Genomic DNA, 21,676 nt, shown 5'->3' with positions numbered 1-21,676 from the left:
TGTGACTAGAATAAAGTACATAAACAAAAAAAAAGTAAATATAGCTGTAGTGTTTCATTTAACCCCTTCCCTCTTTAGCCACTTTTGACCTTCCTGACAGAGCCTCATTTTTCAAATCTGACATGTGTCACTTCATGTGGTAATAACGTCGGAATGCTTTCACCTGTCCAAGTGATTCTGAGATTGTTTTCTCGTGACACATTGCACTTTAAGTTACTGGCAAAATTTGCTCGATATGTTCAGTATTTAATTGTGAAAAACACCAAAAATTAGCAAAAAATTGCAAAAATTTGCATTTTTCTCAATTTAAATGTATCTGCTTGTAAGACAGGCAGTTATACCACACAAAATTGTTGCTAATTAACATCCCCCATATGTCTACTTTAGATTGGCATCGTTTTTTGAACATCCTTTTATTTTTCTATGACATCACAAGGCTTAGAACTTTAGCAGCAATTTCTCACATTTTCAAGAAAATTTCAAAAGACTATTTTTACAGGGGCCAGTTCACCTGTGAAGTGGCTTTGAGGGCCTTATATATTAGAAACCCCCAAAAAGTCACCCCATTTTAAAAACGTCACCCCTCAAAGTATTCAAAACAGCATTTATAAAACGTCTTAACCATTTACACATTTCACAGGAATTAAAGCAGTAAATAGTATTAAAGTAGAGGTGAAATGTACAAATGTCATATTTTTTTGCAGAAATAAATTTATTTAATACAATTTTTTTTATAACACAGAAGGTTTTACCAGAGAAATGCAACTCAATATTTGTTGCCCAGTTTCTGCAGTTTTAGGAAATATCCCACATGTGGCCCTAGCGTGCTACTGGGCTGAAGCACAGGCCTCAGAAGCAAAGGAGCACCTAGAGGATTTTGGGGCCTTATTTTTGTTAGAATATATTTTTGCCACCATGTCAGGTTTGAAGGGCTCTTGTGGTGCCAAAACAGTAAAAATCCCCCAAAAGTGACCCCATCTGGGAAACTACACACCTCAAGGAAATTATCTAGGGGTATAGTGAGCATTTTCACCGCACAGGTTTTTTACAGAAATTATTGGAAGTAGGCCGTGAAAATGAAAATCTAAATTTTTTCAAAAACAATGTAGGTTTAGCAATTTTTTTTTCTCATTTCCACAAGGACTGAAGGAGAAAAAGCAGCGTAAAATTTGTAAAGCAATTTCTCCCGAGTAAAACAATACCCCACATGTGGTAATAAACGGATATTTGGACACACGGCAGGGCTTAGAAGGGATGGAGCACCATTTGGCTTTTGGAGTTCACATTTAGCAGGAATGGTTTGCAGAGGACATGTCACATTTACAAATCCCCTGAGGGGACAAAACAGTGGAAACCCCCCCACAAGTGACCCCATTTTGGAGACTACACCCATTGAGGAAATTATCTAGGGGTATAGTGAGCGATTTGACCCCACAGTTTTTTTGCAGAAATTATTGGAAGTAGGCCCTGAAAATAAAAATCTACATTTTTCCAAAGAAAATGTAGGTTTAGCTAATTTTTTCTCATTTCCACAAGGACTGAAGGAGAAAAAGCACCATAAAATTTGTAAAGCAATTTCTCCCGAGTAAAACAATACCCCACATGTGGTAATAACCGGCTGTTTGGACACACGGCAGGGCTTAGAAGGGAAAGAGCGCTATTTGGCTTTTGGAGATCACATTTAGCAGGAATGGTTTGCGGAGGCCAGGTCACATTTGCAAAGCCCCTGAGGGGACAAAATAATGAAAACGCCCAAAAAGTGACTCCATTTAGGAAACTACACCTCTTGAGGAATTCATCTAGGAGTGTAGTAAGCATTTTGACCCCATAGATGTTTCATAGAATTTATTAGAATTGGGCAGTGAAAATAAAAACAATCCTTTTTCTTCAATAATACGTAGCTTTAGCGCAAATTTTTTCATTTTCTCAACAAATAAAGGAAAAAAAGAACCCGACATTTGTAAAGCAATTTCTCCCGAGTACGGCAATACCCCATATGTGGTCATAAACTGCTGTTTGGGCAAACGGCAGGGCTCAGAAGGGAAGGACCGCCATTTGGAGTGCAGGTGTTGCTGGATTGGTTTCTGGGTGCCTGTGGGCCTAAAACAGTGGAAATCCCCCAGAAGTGACCCAATTTTGTAAACTACGCCCCTCAATGCATTTACCTAGGGGTGAAGTAAGCATTTTAACCCTGCAGGTGTTTTGTAGAAATTAGTGTGCACTCGATGTTGCAGAGTGAAAATGGGATTTTTTTCCATAGATATGCCAATATGTGGTGCCCAGCTTGTGCCACCATAACAAGACAGCTCTCTAATTATTACGCTGGGTTTCCTGGTTTTAGAATCACCCTACATGGGGCACTAATCTTTTGCCTGGACATTAGACCAGGCTCAGGAGTGAAAGCGTACCATGTCAAATTGAGGCCTAATTTGGCGATTTACAAAGTGTTGGTTCACAACTGCAGAGGCTCAGATGTGAAATAATAAAAAGAAACCCCTGAAGAAGTGACCCCATTATGGAAACTGCACGCTCAAGGCATTTATTAAGGGGTGTAGTGAGCATTTTCACACCACAGGTCTTTTCCATAAATGATTGCACTGCGGATGGTGCAAATTAAAAATTTATATATATATATATATGTCATGCCCAGCTTATGACGCTGGAGACACACAGCTCAAAAATTGTTAAAAGGGTTCTCCCGGGTATGACGATGCCATATATGTGGAAGGAAACTGCTGTTTGGGCACGCTGTAGGGTTCAGAGCGGAGGGAGCACCATTTGGTTTTTGGAGAGCGGATTTTGCTTGGTAGTAGATTTGTTTGAGTATTGCTGGTGTTTCCGTTTATAATGTGGGGGTACATGTAAGCTGGGCAGATTATATAAGGGGCATAGTCAGGTGGTATAATAATGGGGTAAAAAAAATAATAAAATGATCCATAGATGTGTGTTACGCTGTGAAGCAATCCTTTCTGCACAGGCCGGTGTCGCACTGATATATGGCGTCCTTTCTTATGCCCCTTTTGGTCCACACTCCGCACCTTTGCAGTTTGGGGAATTTTGCTGGGAAAGTGTTGTCCTGGTATAATACGGGCACCCTCGCTTCCAGCAGATATGTTTGGGCCCTACCCTTCCTGGTTCCCTAATTTTAGGTCCTTGATAAATCGTGTCTTAAAACAGAAGAAACGTTCCCCTCGGACCTGCACAACTGCATATTTTTTTATTTCCTGACTTATTGGAGCCTTAACTAATTTAATTTTTTCATAGACGTAGTGGTATGAGGGCTGGTTTGTTGTGGGACAAGCTGTAGTTATTGGTACCATTTTGGGGTACATGCAACTTTTTGATCACCTTTTTATCCTATTTTTTGGGATGCCAGGTAAACAAAAAAATGCAATTCTGGCACAGCTTTATTAGGTTTTTTTTATACAGCGTTCACCATGCGTTATAAATTACATGTTAACTTCATTCTGCGGGTCAGTACGATTCCGGCGATACCTCATTTATAGCACTTTTTTATGTTTTACAACTTTTTGCACAATAAAATTACTTTTGTAAAAGGAATGTATTTTTTCTGTCGCCAAGTTGTGAGAACCATAATTTTTTTATTTTTTTGTCGATGGAGCTATACGAGGGCTTGTTTTTTGCGGGACGAGCTATAGTTTTTATAGGTACCATTTTTGGATACGTGCGACTTTTTGATCACTTTTTATTCCAATATTTGTAGGGCAAAGTGACCAAAAAACAGAAACTCTGGTAAAGTTTTTTACGTTTTTTTTTTTACGCTGTTCACCGCGTGCAATGAATAATATAATATTTTGATACCTCAGGTCGTTACGGTCACTGCGATACCAAATACGTATGGTTTATTATTAATTTTCAATAATAAAGGACTTGATAAGTGTAAAAGGGGGATTGTGTTTTATTTTATTACTTCAAACTTTTATTGTTTTCAAACTTTTATTTTTTTCACTTTATTTTACACTTTTTTATACTTTTTTTACACTTTTTCTCAAGTCCCACTAGGGGACTTGAAGGTCCAACTGTCAGATTTATTTTTTTATAATACATTGCACTACCTATGTAGTGCAATGTATTAGATCTGTCAGTCATTCACTGACAGCAAGCCGATTAGGCTTCGCCTCCCGGCGGGGCCTAAATCGGCTTCCGTAATGGCAGAGCAGGAGACCATTGTGTCTCCTGTTGTCATAGCAGCAGTCGCCAGTCCTGATTGCCTGTCACTTTCGATTGCTGCATCGAAGGGGTTAATGGCAGGGATCGGAGCTAGCTCCGGTTCCTGCCGTTACAGGTGGATGTCAGCTGTAACATACAGCTGACTTCCACCACTGATGACGCCGGATCAGCTCCTGACCCGGCGCCATCTTGCCGGCAGCTACGGAAGCCGAACAGATCTTGACCGGCTTCCATGCTATGCAGACCGGGAGGCCAGTATTAGGCCTCCGGTTGCCATTGCAGCCACCGGAACCCCGGCAATTTCATTGCTGGGGTGTCGATGAGCTGCAAACACCTTAAATGCAGCGATCGCGTTTTTTTCACTTTTTCACTTTCACTTTTTCACTCTCCTAACTCTATCATATATATAGAAACAGCAGCAACATAGAGAATGTTATACAGCAGTAGTGAGCAGTGTAGCTGTGAATCCAGCACTGGGGTGACATATGACACCAGGAAGCTGCTTCAGAAACTCTCATTCTCTCTCTGCCTTTCTCTCTAACTCTGCGTCTGCTTCCTACCCCCTCCCCTCTCCATAGACTTATACGGGCAGCATATAACCCGATCCCTTAGTGAGCTGATCTTATCTTGAGGAGATGGAAAAAGCAGTAAATTCAGAGTGAGTGAATAGTTAGAAAGGGGAGCCCGATAAATGGAAAAAAGGCATTTTCTCTAATAAGATATATTACAAAGTTTCTTATATGATCTTGTACTTTGGATTTATGCAACGTTTGCTAAAAAGTTAAAATCCATTTTACAGTGAGTGTTCTGAATTGTGTGTCAGCAGTATAAACTAAATGTGTCACAGAAAATAGTATCTTGGTCACTGTGCATACAATGTAACTGCAAAGTCGGTATCTAGAAATGATTCATGTATTTCCATTGTAGTTGTCTTTTTAGTATAGTATATTTTCTAGAGTTCTGTAAGCTCATAATTTGTGTGTTTTTATTATAGGCATTGTTTCCTTGGTCTCCCTATCCATGTTATCTTATGAGCGCTACCTTACAGTGCTTAAGTGTAAAAAAGTTGATGCCTCCAACTACAAAAATGCCTGGATTTGTATTGTTGGATCTTGGATCTATTCTCTCTTTTGGACTATACCTCCACTTTTTGGCTGGAGCAGTTATGGACTTGAAAGCTCAGGTACCACCTGTTCAGTAGTATGGCACTCAAGATCACCCAACAATATATCATACATCGTGTGCCTCTTCCTGTTCTGCCTGGTCTTACCACTGCTCATCATGATATTCAGCTATGGACATATTGTCCGAGTAATCCGAGGGGTAAGTAAGTTTACCTTAAACTCTGATCCATACTTCTGGTTATTTTTCAAAATGCAACAAATAATTTGTAATGAAATGTTTTCCGACTTTAATAAATTCATAGTTTCATTAAATTATGTATTTTGAATTTCACATGGGTTTGCAAGATTTGACAAAAGATTCAGCAAAAAAGGCAACCTTTCTTAACCGTCCAGTTCTAGTGGCAACATGCCCGCTGGACCTGTTTGAACTGTTTTGACTTGTAATGTACAGATAGTGTCTTCTTTAGTGTAAGATATACCTCTGTCATTCATGCAAGAGAGAAAACATAATTCATGAAAGTACAAATCTGTAGGAGCACACATCCTGGCATAACCACTTCACTAACCACGATAAGGTGTGCTGGCAATTAACCCTTCAATAACCTAGATCACCAGGGATGCTTACATTAACCTCTTCACTCCCCAAACCACCAGGGTTTCCGGCATTAAACCCTTCAATAACCTAGACCACCAGGGTTAACTACCTAAGCACACCAGGCATGCTTGTATTAACTCCTTCACAAACTTAGATCTCCAGGGATTCTAACATTAATCACTCTGATAACCTAAATCATCTAGTATGTTGGCATTAACCACTTCTGTACCCTAGACCACCAGGGATGCTCGCATTTACCCCTATATTAACCTTAACCACCATTAACCACTTCTATACCCTAGGAGGATGGCATTTACCCAATCACTACCCTAGACCACCAGGGTTATTACTAGGAACTCCTTCACAAGAAGCTTGACCAGTTTGTAGAACATAAAGTCTACCTTTAATAGCAATTAAATCTGCAAAAACTTGTGAAACGCCATCTCAAGGAACCATATGATACCCTTTTTCCATATAATCCAAGGTTTGGAACCTTATCTTCCTAAGTTTAAAGTCTTCAGATAAAGTCAATCAAAAAGATGTACAAATGCAGAAAGTGCTTTCTTGTCAAACAGTGCCTCCCACCTTAATGATCTTTTAAAGAGGGTCTAAACTTCTCCACAAATGCAGAAAGAAATATATAGGGATTTGCACCTCTCTTGACTGTATTAAGGAAACAATGTCATCACAAGGGAATTAAAGTGTTGACGGATCAGTTGTTTCATAAATCCAATTCCAAGAACACGTTGTTGTTTGAGGATCAAAACTGCTTTGGCAAAGCCAAAGAAGACGTCTGGCGGAACTCGAGTTGGGCTACGTGTTAAACCATTGGCGTTCATTTGAGTAAAACAAGCTCTTTTCTTGAAATGAAGTAGAATCATTGTGGTGTTGAACCATTGGAGGCCGGTATCTCCTCTTCTTGGTTATGGGGATCGTGGTGGTGGGTGACCGGGAATAGTGGTGTTACCTACAGCAATATTGATCCTTAAAGCAGAGTCATTAGTTGTGCAAACCTTTATATTTTACAAGTACATATAAATGTAATTGTAGGAATTATATGCTAAGAAAAATCTTAACTTATAGGGTGGATCACTGTGCCTTAATGCCAAGTCAATAATAGGATAAATGAGTATTTTATTGTAGAAAAAGTAGAGAAGATAAGGTAACAATATAAAAAATTATAAAACATAAAAAGCACTAGTGAAACAACAAATTACATAACTTGACTCCAATCCCGAAGGAGCGACCGCTCTGGGGGACAGGAAAGATAGGAGTTTGTGTGTTGACCATGATCAGCTTTGGCGTCTTAACTGGATTCGCAGTCTTTGACTTCTTATAGATAAAATAATCACATGCATGAGCGCAGTGTTGGACTGTTTTTTGTGCCCATCCGAGGGCATGATTCTGAAGTTCTACCCATCTATAGAACATGTGCACATCCCTTTTTAATTGCATTGTAATAGTTGTCATTGTCATTGCATGTACAGGACATATCAATAAAGTCTAATAGGTTATTTGTGAATAATCCCATAAGAAATAGACCAAAAAGTAGCAAGTGATTGACTCAAATATCAACTCCAAATGAGGGTTTCTTCTGCTGGAACTTTGGGCCCCATTATTGTGTCAAAGCCTGGGCCTAACAAAAGAACCTCTGGTACTCTGTTGGGCCAGTCCGATCCTGTTTGAATAGCATGTATTCCTCAAATTAAATCACCCTTAATACCTATGTAACTATATGCCCAGGAATTGTTTATATCACACATATATTTTCTAAGGCCGGATTCACACGAGCGTGTTTTGTCCGTGATATACGGTCCGTATGTCGGTCGCATTTCCCGGACCGAACACACTGCAGGGAGCCGGACTCCTAGCGTCATAGCTATCTATGACGCTAGGTGTCAGTGCCTCTCCGCGGAACTACTGTCCCGTACTGAAAACATGATTACAGTACGGGAGAGTTGTTGTAGGGACTCCTAGCGTCATACATAACTATGATAGGAGCCCGGCTCCCTGCAGTGTGTTCGGTCCGGGAAATGCGGCCGACATACGGACCGGATATCACGGACCAAAAATGTGTGGGAGGCCTTAAGACTGCCTAAATCCAACTAGTGATAAGAAGCACATTTTACTTTGGCCTTGAATTTACAGAGAACATATCAGATAGTAGATTGTGAAATGCAGTCTGGCTTCACAAACAAAAAAATATATGGAAAGAGTCACACTGAGTATATATTATATACTGCACTATACTACATAATATTGCTAAATCACTTTACTATACTGCAGTAACATGCTATAAAATAGGCTTGGCTATCCATGATAATCAAGGAAGGTCCTTCTGTGGTCATGTGCCATTTATCAATCACGTGCTACTGCAGCCAATCACTGGCCTCAGCAGTGATGCTGACATGAACGGCACGTTACCTCTGAGGCCAGTTATTGGCTGCAGTGGGTTGTGACCAATAAAAAGAATGAGACAACTGCGGGAGCTTCCGGGACCGGAGCAGCAGCGAATAGGGTGTCAGCACTAGGGCGTTTCAAAGGGTGAGTACCTGTTAGTTTATTATTTTATACCCTCCCCTGCCCTTCTACAAAATAATAGTAATATCAATAAGATTTTAAAAAAAACAGTAATGTACAGTTATAATAGATGAACAGTGATAATCCACTAAAACCATACTGCGAAAGATGGAATGGGGCAGGTAAATAGCTTTATGTTGCAATATAAAACGTATTAGTAGGAGTAGTAGTCAGTTACAATTTCACATACTTGAACATGTCCCACCTCGACGTCACGGAAATAATCGCATATTGAGGCATCAAGAATCCTATTGAATACATGAATTGCAGGCTTTGTCTCCTAAAGGTCTGAACTGTGAATTTGAATTACTTTTTTAGATCCTGTTACATAATATTAATTCCATGTGTTTTCTTTCTTGCAGACTCGTTAATTCTATCCATATAACAGGTATTTTTGTTCAGATGTAGCTTCATAGCTGTACCGTATCCTATAATGACATCTTCAGCATGCATTTAACCTTATGTTTTGCTTGTGACAGACAATGCTCTTGTATCTGCATAGCTTCCCCTTCCGTCTTTCCCCCTTTTTGGGATCTTCGGATAGTTCCTCTGACCACTGCTCTATACATCTACCATGAATACACACGTTGACACTGATAGTCAGCGTTTAGTATTCAGCCCAATTGAGACTCCTGCTCTTGTGTTTCTTTTCCACTGCACCTGCGCGCTCTTGACGCAGACACACTCGGTATTTATAGACGCTGAGAAATATGCTCGATACCTCCATACTTTTGACGGTTTACCCGTCCGTTCATTGTTTCTTTTTTCCATATGAGCCACAGGTACATTTACTTAATATTGTGCTTTTTACTAATACGTTTTATATTGTAACGGAATTTCTTTATTATAATGTGCCAGCTATTTACCTGTCCTATTCCATCTTTTACAGTATGACTCTGGTCTCGGTGGATTATTAACTGTTCACCTCTTTAAACTCTGTACAATTGGGGTCATTACTGTTTTTTTATCCTATTGATATTACTAGATACTTGTTAATATCTGTTTGTTCTGGATACTACTTTATTCTATTTGTCCTCCTATAGTTCTTGACATTAGTACATATATTTCTTACTCAGTTCTATGATCTTTTTGTATGTCTTGTTTTTATACAAATTTTATAATTTGTACATTTAAGGCTTCGTTCACATCTGCGTCAGTTCGTGGGTTCAGTCAGAGCTTTCTGTCACGGGAACCCATGAATGGAAACTGAACTGAAACAAACGGAAGCCATAGGTTTCCGTTTGCATCACCATTGATTTAGATGGTGACGGATCCGGTGCAAATGGTTTCCGTCTGTCATCGTTGTTTAAGGGTTCCATTGTTTTGACGGAATGAATAGCGCAGTCGACTATGGTATTCATTCCGTCAAAATGACGGAACCCTTAAATAACTATGACAAACGGAAACCATTTGCATCGGATCCGTCACCATTGAAATAAATGGTGATTCAAACGGAAACCTATGTTTTCCGTTTGTTTTAGTTTGGATTCCGTTCATGGGTTCCCCGATGGAAAGCTCTGACGGAACCCCTGAACTGAGCCCTGATGCAGATGTGAACGAAGCCTTACTTACTGCCATGTTCAAGGTCCGGGAAGACCGAAATGTTGGCAGAGTCACCCTCTGTGCAGCATGACACTGTGCTGAAGAATAAGTATTGAATATTATGTTCTTCTACCAATAAATATTTTTACTTGGATTGAAGAAACCTGTCGTGATTCCTCGACTTTTATTTTACTTCCAGCTGGCAGATTTTTTTTTAAAGCCAATAACACCGCTTAAAGCTTAAGGTCTACTTGTCATTTGTTTTAGGGTATGTTCACACACACTAATTACGTCCGTAATTGACGGACGTATTTCGGCCGCAAGTACCGGACCGAACACAGTGCAGGGAGCCGGGCTCCTAGCATCATACTTATGTACGATGCTAGGAGTCCCTGCCTCGCTGCAGGACAACTGTCCCGTACTGTAATCATGTTTTCAGTACGGGACAGTTGTCCTGCAGCGAGGCAGGGACTCCTAGCATCGTACATAAGTATGATGCTAGGAGCCAGGCTCCCTGCACTGTGTTCGGTCCGGTACTTGCGGCCGAAATACGTCCGTCAATTACGGACGTAATTAGTGTGTGTGCACATACCCTTAGATTACATTATAGTCTTTACATTATTTTGCTAATTTTTTTTTGCAGATGTGCAGAATCAATTTAACCACAGCTCAGAAGAGGGAACGCCATTTATTATTTATGGTAGTGTGCATGGTCACTTGCTATTTGCTCTGCTGGTTACCGTATGGATTAGTTTCCTTGATCACAACATTTGGAAAGCCTGGAGCAATCTCGCCTACAGTCAGCATCATACCATCAATTCTCGCCAAAAGCAGCACTTTTATTAATCCCCTAATTTATATTTTTATGAATAAACAGGTAAGACTTCAAGGCTTTATTATGCTATTAAAAGCATATTTATTCAGGTCTATATCATAATATTTTTGCAATGTATATATGCTTAGCTCTTTTGGGATCAAGATCCCCCGCAACTGAGAGGATTTCTGGTAATTTACTGTGGTTTTAAAGGAGAGGACCATCAGAATAAAAATGCATTTGTTATGTTCAATGCAAGTCAATTATTATAGGAGCTCCTGAAAGAGCTCACTGTAAAAACTCCAATTACTGCAGACAAGAAGCCTTTAACGTAAGATTAAATATTTGTGAACAGTGGAAGACAAAGTTTAGTTTAGGGTCAGTTCACATGGTGGATTTTGCGTGCCGGGTCCTGCGTCAAAATCCGCCGCAGAATTATTCCTCCCATTGGCAGGTAGATTCCTCCTCCCATTCAGTTCAATGGGATGTTTGGGCGTAATCCACCGAAAGATCGGGCAGAATATGAGGCGGAATTTTGCGGCGGGTTCCTTGTGAACATGGTCTTAAGGTTTTAGGGTAAACATAATTGGCTAATTGTTTTTCTCTGCAAACTCCTTTAACAAGTATAATACTTATAGATTGCATTTATGACATATATTTTTTTATTACTGCTTTCAGTCTAAACCAAGGTTATAGCATCACTATGTTTTATTATTCGGACTGCCATCCAGTTGGCTGCAACTTTAGTAGGTATCCACTTGGAAGGCCTTATGAATATGATATGTGGAGCTACTATGCATGTATATGGCACATTCGCCTGTAGGAGAAAAATTACAAGCTTCTTCACCATTTTAATCAAGTTTACAAGTCGGTAAATGTCTAACAGTAAAGTAGCCTATTTGCCAGCCAAAAGAGTACCCATAAAATGCTCATTCAGTTCAATTCAGCTAAACATGCATATGTCAGGATTCTGTTGTTGTACTGCAAAATTACCACTAGTGGCCGCTGTTTTACACTTTGAAGAATTGTGCTGCACTTTTACTCCTTACCACTGGAGGCTGCTGTTTTGCCCTTAAACTTGCCCTTAACCAAGATGGCAAATGTTGCATCGTGTGAACCATCTTGTTTCCTGTTTGGGCCTACTTCAGACCACATGGAATACCAAACAGTGCTTGAGTATTGTGACTTGTTCCAGTCTCCTGCTCCTGAGAACTGTCTTTACCAGACTGTTCCTACTTCCTTGCTATTTACTACTACTCGTGTTCCACCATCCAAGCACTGTTCCTGGGGACGTCTCACCGGGTTCTGCACTGTGCTCCGCTCGCTACTTCTGACCATAGGATTCCAGCAGTGTTCGCCAGTATCGTAACAGGATACTCAAGCCATTTCCATGGAATCCGCCAGAGAAGCAAGTTTGGAGGTTCGTGTGAACAATATGAACTGTTTGCTTACTAATATCTTTGCTGACATGCAAACTTTAAAGACTAAATATTTGGCGTTTGAAAATCAAACAACCCATGATGTTCAAATTTATGGACAAGCTACACAGGATTTACAAGGCATGGTGGCTCAGCAAGCAGAGCTGATCCGGGAACTTCAGAATCGAGTTGTGACCCCAGCCTCTTCATCTACCCTGCCGCTTCCACCATTCAGGTTTGGTGGGGATCGTGACAAATACCGTGGATTTATAAACCAATGCAAGTTATATTTTGGTGCACATCCTGCTCACTTCCCTACTGATAATTCAAAGGTGCTGTGTATTATTATGCTTCTGACACATAAGGCTGTAGCCTGGGCAAGCCCTCTTATTGAAACCAACGATGCTCGGCTTGATGACTTGGATGCCTTCCTAGCAGCCATGAGCCAAGTATTTGATGATCCTAACTGGTGTACTACAGCAGAAGCAGCGTTGATGGCTCTACGTCAGGGCAGACGCTCTGTTGCCGAATATGCCACAGATTTCAGACAGTGGGTGATGGATACTGAGTGGAATAATGCTGCAAAATTAACATTCTTTAAAAAAGGACTATCTAGTGCACTTAAGGACGAGTTAGCACGGGCGGAAGCTCCCACAGAGTTTGATGATTTTGTACACCATTGTATTCGAATAGACACTCGGCTGTCAGAGCGTCGACAAGAAAAATGGGGTTCTACCTGGTCCCGTAATAATAACTATTACTCGTCTGCTTCAGCTCCCACTCCTAGAGACTCTGAAACAAAGAATTACCAAGAACACCAAGCTGAACCTATGCAAATTGACAGTATACAAAAGCGTGAAAGTGCCGACAGAAGAGAACGAAGGTTTCGAGAAAATCAATGCTTCTATTGTGGTAAAACTGATCACTTCCTTATCAATTGTCCATGTCGTCAACGCAAGATGGTGGCGGTAGTAGCAGATCATGACTTCTCTGATGTAGAATCTGTTTCTTCTGAACAAGTGCCACCAGTGCATGCACTCATTCATTCAGTCTCCTGCACAGCACCCAATATTAAAAAAGAACACAAAGACACTCATTGCTTTATTCCCATCAAGTTTAGAATTGATTCTCAATGGATATCCGCCTCTGCCATGGTGGACTCTGGAGCAAATGGGAACTTTATGGACATTTCTTTTGCTAATAAACATGGTGTAAAATTTCAAGGGAGACTGTCACAGATTCTTATGGAAACTGTAGATGGATCCCCTCTGAACACAGGTCCAGTTGATCAAGAGACTGAACCATTGGAGATAATTATGAGACCTAATCACCATGAGGTTCTATCTTTCCTATTAATTTCATCCCCACATTTTCCAATTATTTTTGGACTACCATGGCTGCAGGCTCAGAACCCTACAATTGACTGGGAAACCAAAGAAGTGTCTTTTCCATCGGAGGTCCCCTCCTCAGAGTCTTTACCAGAACAATCTCACGAAAAGATTGAAGGGGAGCTTGAAGTATCTCCTAAATTACCTCCTCTATATGACGAATTTAATGATATATGTGACAAAGAGAATGCTAATAAACTTCCTCCACATCGACCTTACGATTGTCCGATTGAACTGTTGCCTGGAGCAGCTATACCTTTTGGATGCATCTACCCATTAGCAGAGCCGGAACTGAAGGCTCTTAAAGAATACATAGATGAAAATTTAGCTAAAGGTTTTATTCGTCCATCTTCATCGCCAGCAGGTGCACCTATATTTTTTGTTAAAAAGAAAGACGGCTCTTTGAGACCTTGCGTTGACTATAGAGAATTAAACAAAGTCACAATTAAAAACCGTTACCCTCTGCCATTGATTCCGGAGTTGCTGGATAGAGTTCGTCAAGCTAAAATATTCACCAAATTGGATCTTCGAGGTGCATATAATTTGGTTCGCATTAGACCAGGTGATGAATGGAAAACAGCGTTTAGATCACGTTATGGACATTATGAATATTTAGTCATGTCTTTTGGACTTTGCAATGCTCCTGCAACCTTTCAGCATTTTATTAATGATATCTTCAAGGACTTATTAGATCAGTTCGTAGTCATCTATCTGGATGACATATTAATCTTTTCTAATTCTGCAGAAGAACATCAGAATCCTGTGAGAATGGTGTTGGAACGTCTGAAAGCATATCAACTCTATATCAAGTTAGAGAAATGTGAATTCCATCAAACGGAAATACAGTTCTTGGGTTATATCATTTCTCCCCTAGGGTTACACATGGATTCTAGCAAGATTCAAGCAATTAGAGACTGGCCAACTCCAAAAAATGTGAAAGAGGTCCAACGATTTGTAGGATTTGCTAATTTCTACAGACGTTTTATCAAGTATTTTTCGGGCATTATTACACCAATTACCCAATTAACAAAGAAAGGGATACCTTTTGTGTGGTCTCCTCAGACACAAGATGCTTTTTTCAATTTGAAAACAAAATTCACAACAGCCCCTATACTGGTTCATCCTAACCCTGAAAAAGCGTTTATTGTTGAAGTGGATGCTTCAGACTGTGCAATAGGGGCTATTCTATCACAGAGAACTGGAGAGAAAGATTTGCTGCACCCTTGTGCTTACTTTTCTCGAAGTTTGACTTCTGCTGAAAAGAATTATGACGTGGGGAACAAGGAACTCCTAGCCATCATTGCTGCGTTCAAAGAATGGAGACATCATTTAGAAGGCACAGCTCAACAAATAGTGGTTCTAACTGATCATCGTAACCTTGAATTTGTTAGATCTGCCAAATGTTTGTCTCCCTGCCAAGCCCGGTGGAGTCTGTTTCTAAATCGTTTCAACTTTGTGATCTCTTACAGGCCTGGTTCCCGAAATGGTAAGGCCGATGCCTTATCTAGGTTGATCTCCAATTACTCCTCCTCGACAGTACCACCAACAACTATTCTTTCCGAGTCCAATTTCCTGGGGGTGATCCATAGCAAGGACTTGCTTGATGAGATAATGGAAGCCTATGAGACCGACCCAATTCTTTTGCACCCACCAGATGAAGTGTCCCTAACTTTCAAAAATCAAGTATGGACTAATAAGCACTGCATTTACGTTCCAGAAACTGTAAGATTAAATGTGCTAAAATTAATGCATGACTCTAAACTAGCAGGTCACAAGGGGATTCAGAAAACACAAGAATTTCTTTCCCGCTTCTTTTGGTGGCCCAATTATCAAAAAGATGTGAAGAAATATGTTTCTTCTTGCAACACCTGTGCCATGTACAAAACTCCTCGTACCTCACCCATGGGATTATTGCAGCCTCTGCCAATTCCATCTCGCCCTTGGGGATCTATCTCTATGGACTTTATTGTCGACTTACCAGTCTCCAAAGGGAAGAATTCCATCTTAGTAGTGGTTGATCGGCTCACTAAAGCAGCCCATTTTATTCCTTGCCCTGGACTACCTTCTGCTAAAGAGACTGCTGATCTTATAATTCAGAATGTGTTTCGTCTTCATGGAATACCAGATGAAGTGGTTTCGGATCGCGGAGTACAATTCACATCAAGATTCTGGCGGAGTTTTTGCACAGCACTCGACATAAACGTCAGTTTGTCTTCTGCTTTTCATCCCCAGTCTAATGGTCAGACTGAGCGCACAAATCAAACGTTAGAACAGTATCTCCGATGCTACATCTGCCATTTACAGGATGACTGGGTCGATTTGCTTCCAATGGCGGAGTTCTCCTACAATAATTCTCAGAATGCCTCCACTAAACAAACACCGTTTTTTGCAAATTTGGGTTACCATCCCAGTATTCTTCCCAATCTTCCCAGAGAAACTTTTATTCCTGCAGTGACTGACAGAATACAATCACTTCAACAGAATCTGGAAATGCTAAAAATTACATTATCAATTGCCCAGGAGAAATATAAAGAAACAGCAGATAAATCTCGTAGACCTTCTCCAACCTTCAAAATGGGAGATGAAGTATGGCTTTCCACCAAGAATCTGAAACTTCACTTACCTTCAGCAAAATTGGGCCAAAAATTTATTGGTCCTTTCAAGATTATTGGACAAGTAAACTCAGTGGCTTTTCGTCTCAAACTTCCCAGACCAATGAGAATACATCCAGTGTTCCATGTATCCCTACTGAAACCTGTTGTTTCAAATCCATTTCCAGGACGCCACCTGCCTCCCCCTGATCCTATCGAAGTTGATGGACAAGAACAGTATACTGTTGAAAACATCCTGGACTCCAGGATATTCAGAAATCGGTTGCAATATCTAATAAAATGGCAAGGATATGGCCCTGAGGATAATTCATGGGAACCCGTAGGCAATCTCAATGCTCCTCGACTGATTAGGGAATTTCACCAAAGATATCCAGATAAACCAAGTCAAACATCGTCCTGAGGCCGCTGTCGAAAGGAGGGAGTAATGTCAGGATTCTGTTGTTGTACTGCAAAATTACCACTAGTGGCCGCTGTTTTACACTTTGAAGAATTGTGCTGCACTTTTACTCCTTACCACTGGAGGCTGCTGTTTTGCCCTTAAACTTGCCCTTAACCAAGATGGCAAATGTTGCATCGTGTGAACCATCTTGTTTCCTGTTTGGGCCTACTTCAGACCACATGGAATACCAAACAGTGCTTGAGTATTGTGACTTGTTCCAGTCTCCTGCTCCTGAGAACTGTCTTTACCAGACTGTTCCTACTTCCTTGCTATTTACTACTACTCGTGTTCCACCATCCAAGCACTGTTCCTGGGGACGTCTCACCGGGTTCTGCACTGTGCTCCGCTCGCTACTTCTGACCATAGGATTCCAGCAGTGTTCGCCAGTATCGTAACAGCATATTAGTCGCTATCAATAAGAGAGAGATTAATCACTAACAGTCACTTCGTCACTTCTGGTGTCATGTTTTCTTGTGGGTAAAATATTACTTATAAGTATAAGTAGGCTACGATAGTATAATGCTGCCAGTTGAACACCATTGCCGGAGAAAGCTTCTTCAGCAATAAAAATCAATTTGTGTTTTTTTTTGCATAAGTACCTGACATTCTGCCTTCTGTCACGATCCGTGGGTATGGGGACTCACTAGGCCGTACTGCCCTAGCGGAGTAGCAGCTGGCCTAACAACAGTATGCACAGTCTATGCAAAGTCCTAGTACAAGAGTACTTGTAATAGTCCAGACAGTCAGAGGATTAAAGGGAATGTGTTGCCAGAAAAACATGTTTTTTTTTTAAAAATTAAACATTTAGTGTGTGGGTGATTAAACATTGTTCAAATTTTTTTTTTTTTTTTGCACGAGTCCAGGAAATATTATAAATTATTTCTAATTTATAATACTACCCATTTTTGGTCACTAGATGGAGCTGTTCCCAATGTTGCAGCATTGCAACATTGGGTTAAAAGCCCTCGCTCTAGTGAGCTCTCAGCATCCCCCCCTCCTTTATCCTGGCTAGTGCCGGGATAAACGAGGGGTTTGAACGGTGTAACCTCCTACACTGTGTGTCGCCATTTTTGGAGCTAACCCACAGTGTAGTAGGTTTACATACAGTAGTAAACACACACAAACACGAACATACATTGAAATCTCTTACCTGCTCCTGCCGCCGCGGCTCCCTCCGGCCCGTCCGCTCCGTTTGCTGCCGCTGGTGCAAGTGCACAAATCCGGAAGCCGCGACCGGAAGTAGTAATATTACTGTCCGGCCGCGACTTCCGGTCCACAGGAAAATGGCGCCGGACGGCGCCAATTTCGAATAGGACTGTGTGGGAGCGGCGCATGCGCAGTTCCCACACAGACGCCGTACACTGCAGTCAATGGGACGGGAGCCGTTCGCAGTCCCTATGGGACTGTGGCTGCCGTATTCCATGTCTGTATGTGTCGTTAATCGACACACACAGAAATGGAACAAAAAATGGCAGCCCCATAGGGAAGAAAAAGTGTAAAAATAAGAAAAAGTAAAACACAAACACACAAATGAATATAAACGTTTTTAATAAAGCACTAACATCTTTAACATATAAAAAAATAATTTGTGATGACACTGTTCCTTTAAGCACAGATGGAACTTGACGGTAGATACGCCAAACGTGGCGGATGATACCAGGCGTGGCAGATGACACCAGACGGGGTGTACGGCAGCAGGCGTGGCAGATGGCACAGCACGACTCCTCAACACTAGAAAGGGCACAGGAACGAACATAGCACGTGATACAGGATACAGTTAGCAGGGCACGGGAACACTGGGAACAGGATACAACTAAGGGACAATTTGCTAGACTAACATGGGAATACACAACAACGCTGTGGCAAGGAGTGAAAGAGCAGGACCCTTTTTATAGTCCAGGATGATCTGGGGATAATTAATTAATTAAATACATATGTGCGCACTGGCCCTTTAAGGCCGGGAACGAGCATGCGTGCACGCAACCTAGAGACCAGTGCAGAGCTCGGCGGATGCGAGCGCTGGCGTCTCCTGAGAGGGAGGTACCAGCCTGGATATGGAAGTCTGCGATCGCGGCCGTTGGGGGTGGCAGTGAGAGCGACGATCCGCATCCTGGGACGTTACACCCTCCCCTAATCATACATGCATATGCCATTAAAAAGAATGGGGTCTGCCAACTTATATCTAATAACCTGTGTATAGGGGCAGCCTGACTATACCTTGACATCTACAGTTGGATGAAACACATGCACATGAGATTGTTGGAAGATCCTACTGAAAACATCAACGAAATCCAAAACCTATTTATAAACACCCTATTAGGACCCTTACTTTTAGCCAACAGGTACGCAGGAACAAATAACATCTCTTCTCCTCCCTTTTTTGCCCAATTTTTTCCATGCATTACACAGATAGCACTATGTAATGCTTAAAGAGGCTCTGTCACCAGATTTTGCAACCCGTATCTGCTATTGCAGCAGATAGGCGCTGCAATGTAGATTACAGTAACGTTTTTATTTTTAAAAAACGAGCATTTTTGGCCAAGTTATGACCATTTTTGTATTTATGCAAATGAGGCTTGCAAAAGTACAACTGGGCGTGTTGAAAAGTAAAAGTACAACTGGGCGTGTATTATGTGCGTACATCGGGGCGTTTTTACTACTTTTACTAGCTGGGCGTTCTGATGAGAAGTATCATCCACTTCTCTTCAGAGCGCCCAGCTTCTGGCAGTGCAGATCTGTGACGTCACTCACAGGTCCTGCATCGTGTCGGCCACATCGGCACCAGAGGCTACAGTTGATTCTGCAGCAGCATCAGCGTTTGCAGGTAAGTAGCTACATCGATTTACCTGCAAACGCCGATGCTGCTGCAGAATCATCTGTAGCCTCTGGTGCCGATGTGTCCCCGCTCGTCTGACACGATGCAGGACCTGTGAGTGACGTCACTGGATGATACTTCTCATCAGAACGCCCAGCTAGTAAAAGTAGTAAAAACGCCCCGATGTAACACACATAATACACGCCCAGTTGTACTTTTACTTTTCAACACGCCCAGTTGTACTTTTGCAAGCCTCATTTGCATAAATACAAAAATGGTCATAACTTGGCCAAAAATGCTTGTTTTTTAAAAATAAAAACGTTACTGTAATCTACATTGCAGCGCCTATCTGCTGCAATAGCAGATAGGGGTTGCAAAATCTGGCGACAGAGCCTCTTTAAGTTCCCCTGTGGTGGCACTGCAGATGAACACTTTCCTCTACAGTCCATTACAGCTAACCGCTGATTGTTGGGGTCTTAGCAGTGGGACACCCTGTATCAGCTTATTTTGCGGGGGAACCCTTCTAGAAAAAAGAAGTGGACAACCCCTTTATGTCTTCTAATATTTGGGTGTCAGATTGATTCATAGTGGATACCTTCCTTAACCATGTGTTGTAAGAGTTATCTTGTAATTAGAATGTTTTCCTATGGTACATACAGTAAGCCCCACACAAGTCAATGAAAGTGTTCTTACTGCCTACTTTTATATAAATCACACAGCATTTTATACTTTAGCCATTTTTATATTTTTCATCTTCTTTATTTTCTATTACTTTTTATTTCAGTTTTACAGGTGTTTTTTATCACTCTTGAAATGCGAATCAGAATCACATGACAGTGACGTAACATTCAATTCAAGACACTCCAAGGACCTACATATTAAAGAAAATGGAAGGACCCAACACAGCTTTAACCAGGAATTTCCAAGAAAGGACGCAATGTCTTCTGCAGGAAAGCAACAAAAATTGACACTTGTAGTTCATTACGTAGATTATAGATGAGCTTTAATGTCCAAGCACCTGCTGCTTAAGCACATAAGTGATTTGTAAATCAAAAGAAGCGAACGTAAAAGGACCAAACTGAGTTTGTACGTGGCAGTCATGACGTGATACATCAGTCCGGGACCGTTATCATTACTGAGAGGGGAAGGGGTTTGACATTTATTATCACAATCTTGTAATCGGCCCTATACTATTACAAAGTGTTTTCTTTGTTATGTTATATAAAGGAGAAAGCGATGTCACCATTACTCCTACTTAGGATTACAAAAATATCAGCTGAGATATGTTTATATGTATTGAAGCTATTGAGGCTCTGTCACCAGATTATAAGTGCCCTATCTCCTATATAATCTGATCGGCGCTGTAATGTAGATAACAACAGTGGTTTTTATTTTGTAAAACGATCATTTTTGAGTTATGAACAATTTTAGATTTATACTAATTAGATTCTTAATGCCCAACTGGGGGCGTCTTTTAATTTTTTGACCAATCAGTGTCATACACTTCTCTTCATTCATGTTTAGCTCGTTTCACTGCACATCGTGATCTCGCGAGATCACGCTGTGCTGTGAGTAAGTCTCACAGAAACGTTACCGAAGTGTTGGGAGTGTGAATAGACATATCGTCCTGGCTGGAGGTGATGTCCATTCACTCTCAAGACACTTTGGTAAAGTTACTGTGGGAGTACAGCTAAAAATGAATGGAGAGAAGTGTATGACGCTGATTGGTTACTGATTGGTCAGCGTCATACACTTCTCTTCTCAACGCCCACTTGGTAAAAAGTTACAAAAGCCCAGTTGGTCATTAAGAAACGAATTAGCATAAATCTAAAATTGTTCATAACTTGCTAAAAAAATTATCGTTTTTCAAAATAAAAACCACTGTTGTTATCTACATTACAGCGCCAATCAGATTATGTAGGAGATAGGGCACTTATAATCTGGGGACAGAGCCTCTTTAAAGAGCTTCAGTAAAGTTACTACAAGCTTGTTGTTTTTTTTTGTTTGTTTTTTTATTTTATTTTGATTGTACACTTAAAACGGGAGCAATAGTCAAGATATAGCTGTGATTTCATGGAAGTACCATAGATAGATAGATTTTATGGAAGTTTATGGAAGTACCATAAACTCTATATTAACAAATGTTGAATGTTCACTT

General features: G+C 40.9%; 1 protein-coding gene across 1 annotated transcript in view; it reads left to right on the top strand.

The window, feature by feature from the left end:
• The window catches only part of LOC142658766 (pinopsin-like), a 38,210-nt gene extending 17,358 nt beyond the window's left edge, over positions 1-20,852 (top strand). Inside the window, exons 2-4 of the mRNA XM_075834372.1 lie at positions 5,186-5,514; positions 10,676-10,909; positions 20,303-20,852. Coding sequence (XP_075690487.1) covers positions 5,186-5,514; positions 10,676-10,909; positions 20,303-20,518 — 779 coding nt within the window. The 3' untranslated portion in view covers positions 20,519-20,852. The remainder of the gene's footprint in view (positions 1-5,185; positions 5,515-10,675; positions 10,910-20,302) is intronic.
• The last annotated feature ends 824 nt before the right edge of the window (positions 20,853-21,676 follow it).

The sequence above is a fragment of the Rhinoderma darwinii genome, chromosome 8 (assembly GCF_050947455.1).
Source record: "Rhinoderma darwinii isolate aRhiDar2 chromosome 8, aRhiDar2.hap1, whole genome shotgun sequence".
In the NCBI taxonomy this organism is placed as follows: domain Eukaryota; kingdom Metazoa; phylum Chordata; class Amphibia; order Anura; family Rhinodermatidae; genus Rhinoderma; species Rhinoderma darwinii.
Note: the sequence above shows the minus strand (reverse complement) of the source record. Positions and strands in the feature narration are given on the sequence as shown.